This window comes from Archocentrus centrarchus, chromosome 7, assembly GCF_007364275.1.
Source record: "Archocentrus centrarchus isolate MPI-CPG fArcCen1 chromosome 7, fArcCen1, whole genome shotgun sequence".
In the NCBI taxonomy this organism is placed as follows: Eukaryota; Metazoa; Chordata; class Actinopteri; order Cichliformes; family Cichlidae; genus Archocentrus; species Archocentrus centrarchus.
Window position 1 is genome coordinate 12,564,059 of NC_044352.1, and position 20,968 is coordinate 12,585,026.

Below are 20,968 nucleotides of genomic sequence, written 5' to 3' on the forward strand. Positions count from 1 at the left end.
ATCCGCAGTTTCTAAATCTGTTTGGGCTTTATATGAGATAGGATTTCCAAAAAGTGGCTTTAAGAAAGAAAAAAAATAAAAATTTTAACATCCGCAATTAAGGATTTTAGAAGCAATAAAACTAGCAGGGGATTATAAGCACCTTGGGAAAAGATTGTGAGTGCGGCAGCCGGAGTGGTGCTATCATATAATTTACACCAAATAAAATAATATAAATGCAAAATATTAAAATAGGCCTAGCTTCTAATCCACTGCAAATGCTTTCCACAGAAGTGCTAAGCAGCCCTTTGAAGCAATTCACTGCATCCAGTACTTGCTCATTGTGAGACACGTCATTAACATACATGCATGGTATAAGAAAGGTTAAATAATCAACAGGCATTGGAATTCACCCTCTGGAAATAATTAACGTGTGCACGAAGTTTCATGAACGGTAGCTGAGGAGACAGTCGCGTCTCCAACCTGCTGCTGACCTGAAACACTGCGTACTTACTTTAACCGGAGGTCTGAATCACCATTCGAGGTTTTGCGGAAAACTTCTTTGGAAAAAATGTAAATATGTTTGATGGTTGTCATTAGAATGACTATTTCCTTTGTTCCCAGGTTGAAAAGACTTGAAAGAAGCATTTAATAAAAAGGAAAGTTACATACTGTGATTATCACGGGGTTAGAGTTGGGGTTAGACCTCAGAGGGTCAAATAAAATCCATAAACTGACTGTTATATTACCTGGAAACTTAATCCTTGCTCACATCTTTAATGTTAGCAGGTCAAATTTGCCCCGTGATTTAACTCGGCCCAAATTACTCAAATTATTAATTATTGTGACATTTGTGGTGTTAAAGGTCAAATTGACCCACATAGATTCATGTTAAGAAAAAGGCAAAACTTGAGAGGGAAAAAAACACCACCATACCCACAGCTTTTAAGTGATGCATGCAACAGTCAGTATTCTCTGCTGGGTCATATTTGACCCATAACACAACAAATGTCATTCAGAATTTATTAAAATGGTGAAAATGTATTTTATTGTGTAAAATAGCTGTTTGAGAATATCATGAAGCCTTGTTGCAGTTTAAACAAAAAAACATATATATATATATTTTTAATGCACATACCTAAAGTCAAAGTCAAATTTGACCCAAATTCTGAAATTTAATAACTTGCTTAGCATTTCACCCTTGTGGGAGGTGGCCATTTTAAAAGGCTGAATGAGTCAGCCCACAGCAGCAAGTTCATTAAGTAAATGTGACAAAGCTTTGAATGGGCTGGCGGGGCATTTTAAAGTTTCTGTACAGTAACAGAAGCAGCAGCAGCAGTAGTAGTGGGAGTGGGATGGCCTGGTGTGTGAGAGTGAGTGTGAGTGAGAGAGAGAGAGAGATCCTTTCATTAGGGGGTGGGGGTGGATTATTAGGATGAGGGAAGAAAGTGGGATGATAAATGACAAAAGCTCACACGTGAGAGGGCGGTGGGGTCACTTTCAGGAAACAACCCGCAGATGAAAGCGAAGCTGCAGACGTGAATGAGAAGCAGCCCTTGTCTTTTTTTTTTTTTTTTAAATAGAGGACTATCCACACAAATGTTTCTCACACTCTGAATTCCCTCCACATGTTGATGGCCCTCCTTTTCACACAAAGACACACTCACCACCCCACCCCACCCTCCACGCAGACTCATGTCTCATTAATACATCAACCAGAGCGTCTGCTTGTAACATACAATTACAGCTCCTGAAAGGCTCAGTTACTGCAGTAAAAACAGCAGTTTCTCTGGACTGTTGGGTCTAAAGTTTTATGAGTCATGGACAAAAATCAAACACAGCACAGACACCGTAATGTTTAAATATAAATTTGTATTTACATCAATATTAACATCAAGAAACAAGGTAAGAAAAACGCAACAGTATTTTTACATCCTGTATCAATGACTGTATGTTTCCCAGATGTGTCTTCTCTTTTCTTCTGCTCCAATGAAGCACTGAGGGGAGTTCCTTTCCATTAAAGCAGAAACACAGACATTTTTTCTTTAAATGTTTGTAGATAAGTCTTTCATAATCTTCATTGAGACAAGGGCTTTAGAAAAACAAACAAAAAAAAGAACTCCTGGCTATTATTCTGAGACATAAATGACATCAATCATGAATGAAGCCTCCTTTTCCAGCTTAAAAACATTCTCTTGTGAAATTTGCAGCACCACAATTCAACTGGCCATAAGGTCTACAGAAAGGAATAAACACTCACAAACGAAAACCGAAAGCACCTCAGCAGAACCAGACTCGTGTCTACTCTATTTCATACAGATGGGGGTATAATATATGCAATTCAACATATTTAGCTCAATGTATATTATAGGTAATGTGCAACAGTAAAAGCACACATGAGTACTTGCACGATCTACATCAGGAACTGTGTCTACGCACTGCAGAATGACATACAGAAATCTTTGGGTTGAGCATGTTTTCAAAGGTAGATTTCTCAACAAAAGCTTCACAGGAAATACATCAGAAATAAAGTAAAACTTGAATGTAAAAGCGACCAGTCGAGACACTGGCAGATAATTAGGGGATTTAAACTCCTTCCTTGCGTTGCTTTCATCATGATTAAATATCTGCAGACAGACTACACAGATTTATGGACACAGCGAGACTGATTTCCGAAGTCTCGTGTCTGAGGCTGAACAAAATTCAAAGCGCAGAAACCTCAGGAGGGGGGAAACAAAAGAAGTCATAAATGGAAGCTTGAGGTTAAGTACAGAGAATACAAACCCCACATACTGGTAAGACATCTGGGCCCCTTGAAGCCTAACACAATCATGTGTCAACTCTTTATGTATAGGCATTTTTTTTTTTTAATCAAAAGAAAAATAATTTACTTAAAAAAATTAACCCACTAGCACCTCTTTAGCTAAGACTATGTCCTCAGAAAATAAAGAGAAGTTTATGATTTGAAGATCACAAATGAAAAAAAAAAAAGTGCGTTCTGAGAGAAGGAAAGTGGCAGTATGAAAGAAGGTCTTCGCGTACTGCTTACAAAAAAAAGGCCCTTCCTTTGCAACCGATGGTTTGAGTATTGAAAATAAAAGCCGAGCCATGACGGAATAAGAAAATTACACTTTTAAATATCGAGCCTTACAAGCTGTGCAAAAACAGTATGTGACCTACAAAAGCATATATATATTTATATATAGTACATTTGAAGCATATTTACAATTCATATTCACAGACAAAAGGAAAAGAAAGCTCCTAACAAGACACCATGTCTAATACTGCAGTACCGTCGCTTTGAGGAAACAATGCTTCAGCTTTGTCCTCAGAGGAAAACCAGGAGGAAGGATTATTGCTAGAAATGTGCACACCTACACTGAAATCTAACGCTTTCTTTTAAAATGTCAGCTAATCTGGGCATAATTTCATAAGTGGCAAGCCATTTTGATTTCTGCACTTGTAGTAGGATTGTAAACGGATGTGAGGTAACCAAAATGACCACCTCGTGACTCTGTAGAAATATAAGTGGAGTTTTGAATTTTAATAGAAGACTCTTTGCTCCAAGAGTGATTTTAAAGAGGCTTAAACACTGTTTTTTATTCTTGTTTTAATAAATTCACATGCTGTAGATGAGTGCATTGGATAAAATCTGTGCTTACTGCCTTTCTGCTGGTTCCCACTATAGAACAAAGAGCATCAAGGTTACCCATTTCCAATCAACAGTGCCTTTTCTCAGATAGGAAACCCTGAAGAACAACGCGCACAAAAATAAACAGAGGATGTCTGCTGCTATGCATTAATTCTTGGGTAAAGGCCTCTATATTGCCACAATCCTTTAGATGTTGGCTTTTCCTTAAAGTGCAATCAGCCAACAAGGAATTCAGTCGTACTTTAGCCCAGGGGTGTCCTGGGGAACGAAACAATGTGCTACTGCTTAATGACATTCGTGTGAGTGCCACAATCTGATGGCTCGTCATCTACAACTGCGTTGACAGAGATTTTCCAGGAGCAGCAGAAAGACGGAGGATTAAAAATCCAGAAAAGTTCAGAAACAAGAGAGGAATCTTTTAAAATCTGAATACAGCTTCATGGTACATTCGACAAAGAAGAGGATGCCATAACACGTTTGTCCATGTGGTCTACTCAAGCGTCCGTCCACCTTCACCGTTTGGTCCAGCGAGTGCGTTCACAGCAGCACGCACCGCTCATAAAGAGAGGAATATTATACTACAGTCCATTAGAAGAATCACAGAGGTGTCTGTATGACCATCGTTATGCATCTGTGTGTAAAGAAGTCACAGTGTTTCTGATTTATTTTTTTTTTTTTTATGATCGCTGTGTGTTTTCGTGTATGTGACAGAGTCTGTGTTTCCGCAGGTTGCCAGACTGACATTACTGGCCATGAGTCCAAAGGGAAGTTCATGCCCCCATCTGGTGGGAGTACAGCACAGCACAGACAAACACTGCCGAGTCTGCTCCACACACTCCGGTGCTGCAGCCGTCCACCATCTCTGAATGGTGATCACAGTGAGACAAATGAGTCTGCCATGATGTTCAGCAGTATTTCTACATGTAAAGGAGGGGGAAAGACAAAGAAGATGAGACAGAGAAGTGTACAACTGAACAAATGAAGTGCAACTAACAAGTATTCCACAAAATAGCTACTAGAATGAGGCAGGGCAGGTTTGGTCAGCTCTGTCTTAAACAGTACTTGCATGCTCATATCTACACTGATATAGTCATTGTGTCCACAATTTTAACAGGACAGAAATGAGTTATAAGTAATCCACTTTAAAATGATGAATGCTCATATTAAACACGGCCGAAGTTTCAAATAATCCCTGTGAACCAAAAGCTCAGGCTTTAGACTGGTCTAAAGATGGTGTCATTAAGAGCAGATATCTTTAACATGGAACAGAGCTCTGGCTGTCAGCACAGAAGCCCCACCCAACTGTTGGTCAAATCTTTTGTTTTCAAGGAGCAGCCAATCAGACCCCCTATAGCTAAGTGTAGAAAGATGAACAAAGATGCGCTTTGGGGCTCAGTTTGCTTCACAGGTGTTCCACCTGGGTCTTCAAAGGGAGTCTATTATTCATTCATATTTACAGGTATTTATAGCATGAAACAATAACAGTTTGAGAACCCTACAGTGAAGGCATGCTTTTTTTTTTTTTTTCCAAATTCAAAATAAGTTTGATATGAGAAATAGCATCTGTAGATTTAACACCCCATGTTGTAAAAACACTGGCTTAATTTTTTTTTATTTTGGAGCAGCTGATAATATGAATACTGTGAATAAATTACTTCTTTGGTCAGCAGTTAATAACAACCCTTTAAATACAAATATGAGCATATAAGTATTGTTCAAAATAAGAAAATCCAAACCTGTTCTTTAGTCTGCCACCCTCTGAACATACCTGATCGGGCCCCATAGGCATGCGTCCCATCACCATTGGGTTCATACCCATCTGCCCCATGTGACCTCCTCCACTGGCTGGCATGCCCCCGTTCATCATCATGCCTCCATACTGTCCTGGATTCCCTTGCTGGCCAAACTGCTGCTGCCCTGGAGGTCCCTGCTGCCCAAACTGCTGCTGAGGGTATGAACTAGTGACAGGAGGGAAGAAGAGTTAAACTCTTCAACAAAAGAAGAACAGAAACTATACCCAGCTATACCCATCTCTCTCCCCTCCCCTGACAGTGAGGTGCAAGGGAGTAAATGTGTCATACCTGTTGCGACCCATGCCTCCCTGCGACCAGCCTTTCATATCTGCACCCTGGTACATGGGACCACCCTGTGGGTGCTGTTGCATCATGGGATTTTGAGGCCCCAGGCGGCTGGGCATCATGGCATTAGGAGGACTTCCACCTGATGGGCCAAAAGAGGGGTCTCCCTGCTGGCCTATCCCTGTGAAGAAATCAAGCTTCAACCTGTGCTTTTCTCCATAGAAAACAGATAATAAATTCATCTGATATGTCCTGTAGGCTGGAAGTGTGTTGCTATTGCCTCAACACCAATGATGCTCAGAGACACTTGACAAATACAGTGCTAGCACTCACCACCAGGGAGCAGCAGTATTCTGTCTGGAAACCAGTTAATTAAACTCACCATAGTTCCCACCATAGCCAAACTGCTGGGGGCCTGGCTGGCCCATGTTTGGCCCTCCCATGGGGTTGTCCATGCCACCAGGAGCTGTGACGTTAGGAGGAGGGCTGAATCCTCCAGCAGCTGCAGCAGCTGCTGCCGCTGCCTGCTGCTGCTGTTGCTGCTGCATCAGCATCATCATGCGTTGCCTCCTCATCTGCATGGTGACCATCTCCCTGCTGCGCTGAGCCATCATCTGAGCATTTAAAAAGCCCGGCTAGACAAAATAAATAAACCGAGAGCTGGAGGAGAACTGTCATGTGACCATGCTTCTGCTGTAATCATATTTAGACCTTACCAAAAATGGTGTTATAAACAATATGTTAAAATTGTTGGGTAAAGTGGATACAATGTAATATTTAGCTTACATTTTACTCAACTGCAACAGTCAATTACATTCATAAAGATGTATCACTTGAAAATTGCAACAATGGCTTCAAGGCAGAATGAAAATAATAGACTGTGTCTAAAATTGCTGTAATTCAGTGCTTTTTGTAATACTTTTGTTCCACTGCACCAATTAAAGCTGAAAGTCTGCACACAGCTTAATTAACAAAAACTGTGTCAACAGTCAAAAAAAAAAATATGGACCTAACTGTAAAAAGGGTGATTTATTATAAAGCAGTACCACATTTAAAAACATATCATGCAGACACAAAGGTCTTCACTTGTACACAGTAACTCTGCAACTGCTGTGTCACTAGTTGTATCTATGTGCTTTGTACATAAACACCTTTATGTATGTTTATCTAGTAATTATTTAGAGTACAATATGCAACTGGAATCATATTAAAATACACTTAGACATGATCAAACGGGTTTTTGACATCTACCTGTCCTCCCATGCCAGGTTGCATGCCAGGCCTCATGCCAGGGTTGCCTCCTGGGTTCTCCATCTTCAGCGCCATGCCCTGCCGTGTCTGATTCATGAACTTCAGGAAAAAAAAAGAAAATCCAACATAAGAGATGAGAAAGCAAATGGTAACCTGATCTCGCAGGGTCAACACAGCAGACACACAACTTACAGTTACCAATGAAGCTAACATGCATGTCTTTGGCCTGCAGCAGGAATCTGCAGTGGGTTCATAAAATTCCAAAATGGACAAAGCCACCTGTAGCAAATAAAGACTTTCACTGTCTTTATTCTGCATAATGGTGCACTTGAGTTTGCTGTTGTTTTAGTTTAAACTTGCTTTTGATACCCTCTTGGTCACATAAGAATTACAATATTGGGGCACCTCTGACCCAAATTCATTTTTTCTGTAAAATGATGCTCCTGTGGTCATACCTGTTGTCCCTGCAGTCTCTGTTGCAGCTGGAGCCTCATGGGCTTGTTGGCACTCATCATCCTGGGTCTCATCATGTTGGCACGAGGGTGACCCATGCCCACCATTCCACCCATTGCAGGGAAGCTGCCGCCTTGGCCCATTTGTGAGAGCATGGGCCCAAATCCTCCTTGCTGGGCCTGACTTTGCATTGGATTACCGCCATAGCCAGACTGCATAGGCATGTTGGGGGGTCCTGGATAGCCCTGTCCATAAAGAGGCTTCTGGTCGACTACCATGGAAGGATCCTGCCCTGGAAAAGGTTCCAACTGCTGCTCTGCTCCCTGGGTCTGGAGGAGACAGGACAAGAGGACAAAAAGAGAAGTTTGTCAAACGTCTTCATCTAATTGATACATTTCCAATTGGCTAGCTTTGTAATTATCTTTTTCTAAGCACACACACTGATCCCTCTGGGCTCATCTGTTTCCCTTCAGTGAGGGAACAGACTGAACATGGTGAGTCACGACTAAATATCGAATGCAAAAATGAATGCTACACTCACTTGCAAGCAATGATATTTTTCTCCTTTTACATCATGTCTAGAGAGTTTGGAAGAGGACAGAGGTGACTATATTGTTTGTACATGTCCCTTTATTGTTTTCTAACCTGGCTGACAAGGTCTGGGATGCCCAGAGCTCTGTCTATCTCCTCTAAGGCGATGCCATCTGTATTGTTCAGCAGGGAGTCTAGCTGGTCCAGAAGTGCCCGTTCATCGCTCTGACCCTCACTGGTGGTGGGAGGTACCAGCAGGTCATCCAAAGTGTTGCCAAACTGTCGTCTACAACATACAAACAGAAACTTAGAACAAGGCTCATGATAAAATGTAAGAACATAAAAACCGAATAAAGACCCATGAGGGGTGTTGCACTGACCTGTTTCCCTCCATGCTCATCATTGTGTCTGGCCAGGATGGAGACTGGTTGGGTTGGCCCTGCTGGCTGAAGGGGCTCATACCCATTCCCATATCAGCACCACCTCCTAAATCAGAAAAAAGAGAGAACATATTTAATTTATAAGCGAGCATCAAACAGTTAGAAGCTACGGGTTACACAAAAAGGATGTAACATTATGGCATCAAATAAAAATGTATTGCTATAGATGGTATGGTTTAAGGATGGTAAAGCTAGTCAGTCAGGTGGTTAACTACTACTTCTAGAAATAAAAGTTTCCACTAATAGATGGACATTCACATTCCCCCAGAACTGTATTGTAGTTTACTTTGTAAATATATACAGATAAAGCTATATACACTATAAATATACACTATAGATAGTGAACATAGTATAAAATTACCTGCCAAAGAGCAGCATGTAAACCATGTAAAAATGTTAGCATGCTGATGTTGACATATCACTGTATGAGTGCAGTGTCACAGAGCACCTAGCGTGGTCATAGACACATCAGCTTGTTTTTCTGTGTTTGTGATCATTTTTCTGCCATCATCAGCCCCCGGGCTCTGTATGGTAGACGTACCCATATCCATGAGTTGTTGCTGCAGCATTGACCTTGTGGCTGGCACGCTGTTGGAGCGGCTGACCATGGGCCCTGGCATTACGCCCTTGCTGTTGTTGTTGTACTCCATGCTGGGGCGCATCATAGGTGGGTATCCTGCTGAGCCCACAGGACTGGCACTGGTACGGGGCATGCCCCAATCACCTGAACTACCCATAGGGGATCTCTGGGGACCCATTGCTCTATTCATTGGTCCTGGTAACACAAACAACAGATGTGCACGTGTCAGTATCACCAAAGTGGTTAAAGAGATCAGTGTAGCCCAGTCTTAGTCCTCAACATTATAAGGTTGTTACCAATTAATTTAAATTGTAATATAGTCAAGGACCTAAATTGGGGAACACATACCCAAAAAAAAAGGGAAGACAGAGAAACACTGAGAGTAAATGTGCTTAGTATATAAATTTTGAGCCTCATAAACACACACCCATGTTTCCTGGGTAGCTGTCTGGGCTGCCCATCATGTTTTCCTGCTTGATAAGCATGGGGCGTCTACCTGCTCCTCCAGGCCCCCCAGGAGGCTTCCCATCCATGGACATAGCCCTCTGGAAAGGCACCCGAGGTCCTGGACCCATACCTGGACTCCCTGTACACAACAAGTATAAAAAGAATAGGAATCCTTTTGTGATATCTCCGTTTCATAAACAGTGTCTAAAATACTGATCTCCCATTGTTCCATGAGTTTTCTTTTTTATGGATTCATAGATGAATAAACATGTAAGAAATAAATATAATGAAAAACGTTGTAAAGGGCATGCAAATCACAGTTGAATACTACATTAAATAAAAAAGAAAAAAGAAAATAAAATCAAGTAGAATCCAATCATTAAAAATAAGCTGCTCCCTTATTCACAGCGGGCTGCCACAGCGAGTAGCTCCACATATTTGATTTGGCAGAGTTTTTATGCCAGATGCCCTTCTTGATGCAGCTGCTAAGCGATTTGGGGGACTTTTTGCTTGTTTGGCAAGTGTATAAACCACTACACTATGGAGCCACTAACCCCTTCATTAAAAACACAGGGAATTAATAAAATACCCAACCATAAAAATTATGCAATTAATATAAAAAAAAAAAATATATTGGCTTTGAAACTGAAGTTGTACTCTTTGCCACTGTTTTGTCAAAGGATCAGTGTTGCAACATGCAAAATGTTGCAAAGGGAGGAGAACGCTTCACTACAACTAAGAAGAAATGTTTGGAAAACATTCACTTAGATGTTAAAAGTTAAAGAAAACTCAGAATGACAGCATATGATGCTGAGATACTATTTCAGTGGCATTTTATATTGATATCATCACATATGATATTATAACGCCTGCTCTGCGTGTAACTGTCACGTCTTGTAAGCTTTGATCCATCAACCACTTACCCTGCAGGCTGTCGTCAAGGCAACCCAGGGGTTTGTTTCCTGTGTCGTTGGCCCCTCCACCTCCAGCCTGATCTGGGTAAAAGTCGGAGCTTGAACTCCTCAGATCTCCCAGGATTGACTCCAGGTTGTGCAACTAAAAAAAAAAAAAAAAAAAAAAGTTACCCAATAAGACAAACTCAAACATTAATCTTCATAGAACGCTAAAGGTCAGGTTGTGACATCAATAGTACAGTGCAGTCAATCTTACGTCATCAGGTGGTTCTGACTTGATCTTGCTCTCAGGATGTTCAGGTAAAGGACCGGGCCCAGATCCAGGGATACTCCGTGATGGGCCGCCAGCAGCCCCTGGAGGTCCCTTCCCTTCTAGCTCTTCAAGTTTGGGCTTAACATCTACTGATTCTTTGGAATCATCCTTGTTGAGGAGGTAATGGAGGAGGGCATGGGTCTTCTCCTTCTTAGGACTATGTTGCTCCTGTTTGGGATCTGTGATCAACCCAGGGCCTGACCCGGCCCCTGAGCTTCCTGTTCCAACCTCACTGCCCTCCTGGCCCCCGAGCGACACCTTGCCGGTAGCCTCGGCTGTGATCTTAGCCACTTCATCTGGCGTATTGCCATTCTGAAGTAGCTTGTGGAGGATCTTGTGCTTCTCTTGCAGAGAGCCAGTATAGTGGGCTGATGACATTGATGCTGACACGCCCCCTGGCCCTGTCGCCTGGACTGAATTTGCACTGGCTGAAGACGAGGAGGTAACCCCAGTGGATGAGGGGCTAGTTATGCCTCCTGTTGTATCCTTACTGTCCGAGCCCACGGGTGTGTTGCTGCTGGTTGGAGGGGGTGGTACAGGGGGCCCTGATGGCCCAGTGCCACCTATTCCGAGCTCCTCTGTGGGAGACGTCAGCAACTGCAGCAACTTCTTATGCCCTTTACTGTCTGGAACCCTGCGAGGTGGTTCGGAGCTAGCTGCCCCCGCTTCACTGCTTCCCTCTCCAGACTCTTTAGTCGCTGTAGTTGCCTGGCTGTCTGGTCGGTCAGAACCCTCAGCCTGAGGATGCTGATGATGGTGGTGATGATGCACGGGGTGATGATGGTCGCTGGGTCCAGGTGGTAAGACCCCTGCTGGGCTTTTGGAACCATCTTGGCCTGGTTTGGCTGGCTGACTGGGCTGAGAAGAAGAGGAGGAGTGGATGCTGGGAGAGCTGTCTGGTTTGTGGGCTGGAGAGGTTAGGGTGGAGGGGAGTGAGCTTCCTACTCCTTCACTGATGGCTTGTAGTGCATTTAGGGAGCTGCTGGAGAAGGTGGTGGTGCTTCCCCCACTTCCACCACCACTGCCAATGCCACTCATAGGAGAGTGCAAGGCTGGAACAGAAAGACGAATCACAAAGCTCACATTAACAGGATTCAACAATGTAGTCAATAAATTTAAAAATAATGCTGATTATTGGACACTGACAGACTAACCTCCAGGTGAGAACTGGTTGGAGCCCATCTTTGGGCTCCCTCGGTTCCGAGGTGACATCAGGAGACCCTGCTGAGGACCGCCCATTCTGGGGCTCCCCGAGGGACTGTTCATGCCACTGAGGCCAAAACCACCACTGCTCTGAAATGGGGGCTGCTGTTGGTGCTGCGGCATGCCTTGGCCTGGGTGATTCATCGGACCCATCTGATTCATCTGATTCATGTGCCCCATCTGATTCATCTGCATCATGCGGTTACCCATGCCGCCTCCTCCACTTCCTCCTCCACCATTTCCTCCATACATAGAGCCACCGCCCATCGGACCCATGTGACCCATGTGGCCCTGCTCATTCATACCGAAGCCCCTGTTCATGCTGCCCATGCACCCCATACCCATCCCACCACCAGTGTTCATTTGGGCATTCGGGTTGGGGCCTCCCATGCTCTGCTGTCGCATTGTGTTTGGCATCATGCTCCCACCTGCTGTTGAGCGGTAACCATTCGGTTCCCTGTGTGGATGGATGAAGAAGAAAAAAAAAAAAAAAAACTAGCACAAGCTTTGAAAAAAATGCACATACCTTGAAAGTTTAGTGTCTCCCAGTAACCTCCCAGTAACAGTAACCTCTCAAACTGCAGGCTTGAGATAAATGGATATAAAATACTCGCTCCTCTGCGGATTCTTTTCACTGTTCACAGGACGTCAGTGTATATAAAAGGTACTTCAGCTGCTACTTGAACTATTTATGTGGTATGAATACCTCAGCTGCCTTGCATAGACATGCTTGAAGTGCTCTTTTTGTCAGTACAATAAATGACATACTTTGCTGAGTTTGAATGCAGTGTGTGTATTTTCAGTTTTCTGACCTCTGTAGTAGGTGAGTGGAGATGAAGCCTTGCGGCTCGTTGCTCATAGGGTGACGGTACAGTTTACTCTTGGTCTGGGCTGTGACTGGAGTGCCGTCAGAGAGGGAGAAGCGATACAAGGGCGTCTCTGCGTGACCCTGCAGAAAGGCTGCACAGACAGAATAAAGCACCTTGAAACACTTAACTGACAACACAGGTCATCGATCATTTCCTTTACGTTGCAACAGACTCTGATTACAACAAAGATCAATGTCGTGCAGCGCCCTCCATAACGTTTGAGAATTTTTGTAGTTTTGCCTCTGTACACCACCACAGCGGATTGTAAATCAAACAATCAATGTGTGATTAAAGTGCAGACTTTCAGCTTTAATTCAAGGGGTTTTAGCAATTGTTATACACTGTCCCCCATATCCAGAGGTTCAAAATTAATGGGGCAACTGACTGACAAGCAGCTTCATGGCCTGGTGAGGCCCGCTCCCTTGTTACTTCATGACAAATGAAACAGACATAATATCTGAAGTTATCAGAATGATTTCTGTGGTTAAGAAAATCTATTTCACAGCAACTCAGTCAAGAACAGTCTTGAAGAGGTAGGGGGTAACACTGTCAAAATCTACAATCAAGGGACGCCTTTATGAATAGAAATACAACAAGGTGCACACCACTGATTACATTGAAGACCACGAAGGTCAGATTAGACGTTGGCAGAAAACATCTAAAAGAACCAGCACATTTTTTTTTCATCCAAGTTTTAAAAAGAGACTTTATATTTAAAATTATGTTAGTTTGTCCTATTAATTTTGAACCTCTGAGAATGTGGGACTGGGTATAAAAATGTCTATAATTCTTAAACCGTTCATTCAAAGTTTTTGTAAAACCCCTTGAACTAAAGCTGAAAGTCTGCACTTCGACTGTTTGATTGGTGATGTACAGAGGCAAAACTATAAAAATTGTATCTTTGTCCAACATTATGAAGGGCACTGTAGCACTCAGATGTTAATACAGGAGGTGTGCCTATTATATGTTTAAAAAGGCAAGTCTCTTCTTATTAAAAAGACAAGTAGCAACAATAACCTAAAAACAAAGCTATAACCAGTGCACTGTAAGATAATTAAATGCTAATTAAATACAGCCTTTGCCAGCGGATCTCTAATTGTGGATTTAAATGAAATAAATTCATGAAGTTTAAAATACTTGTTAGTGCATTACCCACCCTCATGGTAGTGGCGTTTGTGTGACCAGGGCTGCCCATCGCTGTGCTGAAGGAACATTTGAATGCAACGCCTCAACAAATCCTCCCAGCCAGGACGCATCGATGCTCGCAGAGAGTTCTGGTCAATCTGAATCAGTTTACCTGCCGGGGAGGACAGAAGGAGGGCACGCAGAGGGAGGAAACAAGGAGACCCAAGCAGAAAGAGTCAAACCTGTTTGTGGGTAAAGAAAAACCATTGTGGCCTGTTTGAACTTCTGTGTTTGTTTAGTGAGTGCGCAGCTCCTTACCTGAGAGTTCATGCCGGGTGTTAAAACTCTCTGTTCTCTCCATAGCTGTCACTCGACGGGCCACACAGATCATACATGACTGAAGGTCTGCAGGTGAAAAGAGATCAGTGTTAATATTTCATAGTCACTGTGAGTGTTTGAGGTTTATTCTTCAGTTTATAAAAAAAAAAAAAAGAAGGTTTTTTTAAACCCAGTTTTAAACAAATGAATGTGACATGGTTTGCACTCTTGAACCCAGGGAGTGTCAGATGGGTACAATCAAGAATAACAGTTCAACATTAATATCACATTACTATTATAAATTTATTTTTTTGTTTTGTTTTTTTTTTGCATTTTTTGGCTCTTCTTCTATTTTGTCTACTTTGTGCTGCCATCTTTCCTGTAACAATTTTTACTCTTGATTTTCTGTCTCCACACATCTCAAACCATCTCCTTCATAAAGGAAAAATTTCCTTTTTATTTGCGATGCACGTGGACACAAAAACACTTCTAAAAGGTGTGAAGAAAAGACGGGAAAACTCAAATGAGCTCTAATTATGCGCTCAAACAGACATTATTGACCAAGAAAATGGTTGCTCTGCATTGGTATTTAACATCAATTTTTAGCCTTTATTATTTTATTAATGCACTGTATTGTTCATTTACTTATATCTGATTTTCACTTTCTTTTAAAGATCCCCTCCAGGCATATTTTAAAGACAAAGAATAAGGAATAAATTGTGTTTACCTGGTTAAACGTGTCTTGTTGAAAAACATATGAAAAGATGGCGTAAATGTGCAAATATGACTCATTTCTATTAGCACGAGAGCCTCTAAATTTATGATCTACAAAACAGTGGATCTTGTGCACACTTTTTCATCATTCTGTGCACTGAAAGTCCGAACATCTATGATAGCCAAAGCTAAGACAAACACATTTTTGTGTAGGGGGACTAATGTGAATACACATGCTCCTCCTACCTTCGCCCTCCTCAATCATGGCCTTGGGTTGAGTAAGAGCAAAACATTGCATGGTCTCGTAGCGTGGCCCTCCAGGCCCCTCCTCCATGGGGCCGTGGGCATGGCCAAATTTGACCAGCATCCGGCAAGTAAAGGTGTGACTCTTCTGTCGGGCTGCCTCGCTTCCCCACGACACCCCATTTACTAAAAAAAGGAGCACAAACAAAAAAGGAGTTCACTCTTGGGAAAATGGAATAAGCATGACGCTTGTGGGAATGAAAACCACACACAGCTATGAATGGATTGCCTGTCATCAAATATCACAAACAGCTCACACCCTATCCTGCCACAGATCCACACAGACACACAAAGGATGACAAAGAAAACAAAACAAAACAAAAAAAAAAAAAATACTGTACTGCAACATGTATTGTCCTTCTTAAATTGAGAAGCAGAAGCTTCTGCTGCTGTTCGGATCCCTGGCTAAATGGACCATGGGATTAATCTAGCCAAGGTGTCGATTTCCAATATCTCTCCCTCCCAGTCTGCTCTGCAGTGGGCAGAGGCCAGGGACACTCAGCCATCTATCCTCATTTAGACCCTGACTTCTCATCACGGCATGCACACACACATTTAGGGGGAGGTCACCTTCACAGGCAGACGAAGAAAGAAAGAGGTGCACGGGAAGGAAACTTTAGAGAGACATCCAACTGTTCTCCAAGGTCTGAGTGAAGCCTTATCGGGGCCTTGAGTTGGCCAGAGGTTTCTGTCTAGGTGTAGGAAGGATACAAGAGAGGACCCAGGAGAGCGAGACATTTTGGGGAGGTAGGATGGTACTGGTGGGGAGGGGCTGTGTGATAGTGAGGGGTGATTTAACAAGGCCTTGGGTTTCTCTCCAAAAAAAAAAAAAGAAAAAAAGAGAAAGAAAGAAAAACAGCAGCACAGTCACCGGGGCTGACACCTCCCCTCAGATGCAATTAGCCAACTGCGAGGGAAGACAGTGGGGTCAAAAGCACACTGGCTAACAACAAAAGCTCACTTCATATTCCACGGATAAGTGTGTGTCTGTTTTTGTTAGTGTGAGTGTGTTTCTTGGATGCTTGCGTGTGTGTGTGTGTGTGTGTGTGTATTTAACTGTAGCTGGCATGGTCAGCGGTCATCCCACAGGAATGTGCAGCGAGAGCTCATTTCATTCATGGGTTCTAAAGACAATGAAGGGGCAGAGCAGCAGAGCGAGACACAATGAGGGGTGGGAGAGCAGAAAGAGAAGCTAGTTGAGTAACAGACAACCACAATATTCATCTTAGTAGGCAGCCATATTAAGTATGAATGAGGCTGAGAAAGAGTGAGTTGAGAGAGGCACCAGGGACGCTGAGAGGAAAAGTAGATAAAGATGAGTGTTAAAAGATAAAGAGAGTGAATGAATAAAGGAGCGTGCAGGCGAAGAGGCTGAATAAGTGAGAGAACGTGTCAGTGACATGTCGGAGCCGCCGCCACTGGAACGCTGCTGCTGCTTAGTTAATCGAGTAGCAGGTTCAGTCGAGCACACATATCCATAATTAATCAGCTTTATAAATAGTTCTCCGTGCACATGCTCACACTGCGCACACACAGCACCCTGAAAAGTGGATTACTGACAGAGGCATGTAAATATACATAATACAAAAAGCGACATTTACTTGAGTACCGTGCTTAACTCACAAGGATAAACTATTTTTATTTAACTACTGGAGAGACACCTTCTCAAACGTGATGATTTACTGCTTTATTTGAGTTTATTTTTAATCATCTCAAGGTCTGGACAGCCACTGAGTCAGAAAGTGGCACTTATCATGAGGAGCAGTTCTTACCGTTTTCATTTTTTAGATACCACCCCCAAAATAAGCAGGAGATCAATTCATAACAGGAAAAGTTATCAATTTGGAGTCCTGTATTAAAGAATTTGCCTCATCTCAACCAACAAAACTACAGTAAAATGGAACTTTCACATTAATGCATGACAATAGTCTAGCCCTAACAGCAGGCACTTACATTATTCTGACCATACATAAATACTAAAAGAAAAAAAATTCTTGGAATGGTGTATTTTTAGGGTGTGGGAGTAGTACTTTTAGTTGAGTATTAATTTTGAATACTTCCTCCACTACTGACAATAAGACACACATGCGTACATGCAAACACAGTGAATTAAGTAGAGGAAAGTAAGGAGGTGCATTATTCAGCAGTACGTAGTTTCCAGATGGCTGCCATGGGATCTGAATAGAGCTCAGGCCTGTTTTACACTGTCTGGACCACTGAGTGTGACTGACAGCTGCGCTACGCTTTGCCTGCTTAGCACACAGTGGGTGGGTGCTCCTGTGCACATGTATGTTTTGTGTCAGGTGTGTGTGTGTGTGTGTGTGTTTCTGAATAGCTTTCATGCACACAAAAAGGCTTCCCAGGAGCTCCTCATTATAACAGGAGATGGAGTAAAGACCGGAGGAGCATGAATAAATAACAGAGTTTATGTTGACGTGTGCAGAGAGTTGCTGTAACCTCTCAAAGTTAGTTTTATGCCTCGGCCCTGTGGAAGATGTCAAGCAGGGTTTGCGTCTGAGCAGATGTGCAGCTTCACCGTGCGTGGATTCATATATGCAAGTGTGTGTGTGCGTGTGTGCTCATGTTTCTCACTGTTGGTCTTGGGCAGGTTCTTGTGAAACTCCTCCCTGTCATCCTCGTGGAGAATGTTGTACACGCTGGTGTTGATGAGCTCCTCCTGTTTGTACTGCAGGTACTGCGTCACGTTGTCCGACACGAACACGATGCTGCCCTCCCGGTTTACCACAAACAGGAAGCCATCCAGAGCCTGGTGGCACGGTGACCGGAAGTTACCAACGGCCAGCTGGCCAATCAAAGAATGAATAAACATTGCCTGATTGACAGGGGAGGAGAGCTGGACTCACCTGCAGCAGGAGTGGACCCAGGTGGTCCTTGTCGATGACTCCCTGACCAGTTGAGGACACGTCTGACTTCTGAACGTCGTCATCGTTGGATGAAGCTTTACCTGCAGGAGAGGGAAGGGAGAGGAAAGAGACAAAATGCATTACAAAATAAATGACATCATAAACAGTGACTTCAAGCCCAACTGTTTCAAAGAAAAACAAAGCACAAAGGAGAAACACAAGGTGAGTTACCTGAGACTCGAAAAAACAGCCAGTCCTTTACTGTCTGATCTACACCAGCAGGGGGCAGCGTTTCTTAAGTTTCACTTTATTATTTTTTTTTAATTTAAAAATACAGGTGAGGAGGGAGACAGACGGATGCAGAGGAGCTCCGAGGAGCCCATCAGGAGGAGAAGAGGGCTGGGTGCATGTGGAGCAGGTAGCTGCCGTCCTCATGCTTTATATTCAGTGTCAGACTGTGAGGGACTGGCTGGTAGGCTGGGGCTGAGAGAGAGAGTGCGCGGGAGAGAGCTAGAGAGGATATGGAAGATGTAATGGTGCAGGGGGCAGGAGCTAAGACACCTGAATTAATGGAGGGGCTGAAGCTGAGAGGGGGAAACACAGACGCAGAGAAAGATGGAGATGGGGAGGTCCACGGGTGAGACAGAGGGATGTGGATAGGAAAAATAGATTGTGTTGGCTTGTTGTATTAATGCAGAGCTTGGTCTGAGAAAGAGGCGGGGGCTGCTTGGCTACAGGAATCATTCTATCTGATTAGCTCCCAAGGGGCACGGATACCCACACAAAGAAAAAAAGCCATTGCTGCCTACAGCTAGGCACTGCGAAGTTAGGAAGAGAAGGACAAAAAGAAAGAGAGTGAGGAAGAGGGGAGAGAGAAGGAGACAGAAAGAGCTCTATCAGTTCATTCAATATCTTAAGATGCTGGGAGCAAACCTAAAGATGCTGCAACTCATTGTGTTGCAATACAGATGAGACATAAGGAGGGGGAAAAAGAAAAAAAAAAAATCAGCAGAGCAGAAGTGAAGGAAAAGCAGGGAATGTTACGTTCAAGTGAGATGAAAAAAAGGAATGATTGATGGAGAAAAGAGCAAAATGAAGACTGGCAGTGAGAGCAACTGAAAGTGAGAAGAGGAGAAGAGGAACAGGTAGAAAGCGAGAGACGAGTCTAAACACCCGTGTCATTTCTGTCTTCACTTCCTGTAACTATGGCAACCTGTCAGCAGCCAGTCAGGGCCAGCTGTAGCCTCTTCCCCTTCCTGTTGAGGTGGCAGACACTGACTGAGCCGAGCAGAAACAAGAAGGAACAAAATTTCACCACCGGCTCTCTGCCTGATCTCCAGAAGTTCACCTTGGAAGGAAAAATTGATCCTGACACACGTCCAATTCCAGGAGTTAAAATATGTCAGTCTGTGCACTGATGGTGCCTCTGCAAGGCAAACTCCTCAGCCTGCAGCTTTTTACGTGGTTTGCTGCAGAAATGACCGCCACATCATGGAGACGGAACTATGACAACTATGACAAGAGCAGATGTAACTGAACTAATAATTTGGCAGTTCAGCAGAACGGATGGGCATGTGATTACCTGCAAATGTCCAATTAAACAGCCCCTGGCAAGGCCAGCACACAGCTGTGCATGGCAATATCACACACACACACACACACACACACACACACACACACACACACACACACACACACACACACACATACGAGAATGACAGGTTCACAAAGCATTGCCGATGTTTCCACCCAAACATAAACAGTCAGGGCTGTGAAATTTGTGGGAGATGAATGACTGATTCATCCTTGCACCTGGGCTCAGAGGAGGCATGCGTGTGAGTGTGTGTGTGCACATGCTAACCCCGCAGCTGTCCACATCACATCTATATGTCCATAACATCTTTCCCAGTATCTCCTACATACACTTCATCACAGTCCACCTGACTTGCAGGGCACCTGTCCATTTATTGCCCTCAGTAGCCTTCAGATAACTGGGCCCACTCACCCTGCTCTTTGATCTGACGGATCTGGCGCACCGTCTCTTTGAGGATGGCACATTTGTCTGGTTTGACGTTGAAGCTGTCGATGTCGCTTAGGTTGGCGGAGATCAGCTCTGCCAGCTCCTCGATGTATTTGCTCTCCTGCTCCCGCCGCTTCCTCTCACACCTGCAGGGGGCAATAAGCAAAGATTAAAGCTAAACTACAGCACTGCACTTTTTCGCAAAGTGTGATCAAAGTGCTGTTTCTATGTCTGAAAACAATGCAGAGTGGCTGCAAGGCAGATGGCAAGCAGTTTATTTATGAGACCGATGTCTTCTTTGTCCCGCAAAAAATGTCTAGTTGAAATGTCAGCAGTGGTTGTTTTGAAATTTTAGAACAATGGCTATCTTGAGAGTTAGTCATTTGTTGACAGGGGTAACTGGACATTACTTTAAAAAAAAAAAGCTTGCAGTACGGTCACCTTTCCTGGCAAGACTTAGAAGAGTAGATCAATACCACTCCTAGTATTTTTGGATCATATTTGCCTTTATTTTTCAGCTGCAGTGGAGACAGAGACAGAAAATGTGGAGAAAGATCATCAAATGTAGGGTGAAAGGCCAGTGGAAATAAGCATCAATAACACAAAGTTGAGTCTACACACATTTATGTGCCAGTGGTCAATTTAATGTGTGTACCCTGATGAAGCTCTAACTGGAATAACAGCACTGTTGACTAAAATGTCAGCACGCAAGCACATTTTATTTCTCATGTTCCAACCTGGAGAAAATGGCTTTACCCTCTTTTTTTTCTTTTGTTGAGTAAAGTAAAAAGAGAAAGAAAAAATTTTTTTTATCCTTTCTATCAAAACTACTAGATTTTTTTTTTTTCCACAGCTTTGTTCTTACTCATCACAGCGTACATCAACATAATAGCTGTACAGCCAGAGCTCAAGAA

At 43.2% G+C, this 20,968-nt stretch overlaps 1 protein-coding gene across 2 annotated transcripts in view; it reads right to left on the minus strand.

Moving 5' to 3' along the window:
* Positions 1-1,864: 1,864 nt before the first annotated feature.
* Positions 1,865-20,968, minus strand: part of LOC115782885 (nuclear receptor coactivator 3) — a 70,849-nt gene continuing 51,745 nt past the window's right edge. For both annotated transcript variants that reach the window (XM_030733381.1, XM_030733382.1), the window contains exons 4-23: positions 20,040-20,200; positions 18,035-18,135; positions 17,763-17,937; positions 15,114-15,296; positions 14,154-14,240; positions 13,867-14,007; positions 12,654-12,801; positions 11,793-12,298; positions 10,582-11,690; positions 10,335-10,467; positions 9,392-9,550; positions 8,926-9,159; positions 8,325-8,430; positions 8,059-8,230; positions 7,416-7,742; positions 6,961-7,059; positions 6,092-6,344; positions 5,713-5,890; positions 5,400-5,589; positions 1,865-4,548 (exon numbers count right to left, since the gene is read on the minus strand). In XM_030733381.1, coding sequence (XP_030589241.1) covers positions 4,537-4,548; positions 5,400-5,589; positions 5,713-5,890; positions 6,092-6,344; positions 6,961-7,059; positions 7,416-7,742; positions 8,059-8,230; positions 8,325-8,430; positions 8,926-9,159; positions 9,392-9,550; positions 10,335-10,467; positions 10,582-11,690; positions 11,793-12,298; positions 12,654-12,801; positions 13,867-14,007; positions 14,154-14,240; positions 15,114-15,296; positions 17,763-17,937; positions 18,035-18,135; positions 20,040-20,200 — 4,474 coding nt within the window. In that variant the 3' untranslated portion in view covers positions 1,865-4,536. The remainder of the gene's footprint in view (positions 4,549-5,399; positions 5,590-5,712; positions 5,891-6,091; positions 6,345-6,960; positions 7,060-7,415; positions 7,743-8,058; positions 8,231-8,324; positions 8,431-8,925; positions 9,160-9,391; positions 9,551-10,334; positions 10,468-10,581; positions 11,691-11,792; positions 12,299-12,653; positions 12,802-13,866; positions 14,008-14,153; positions 14,241-15,113; positions 15,297-17,762; positions 17,938-18,034; positions 18,136-20,039; positions 20,201-20,968) is intronic.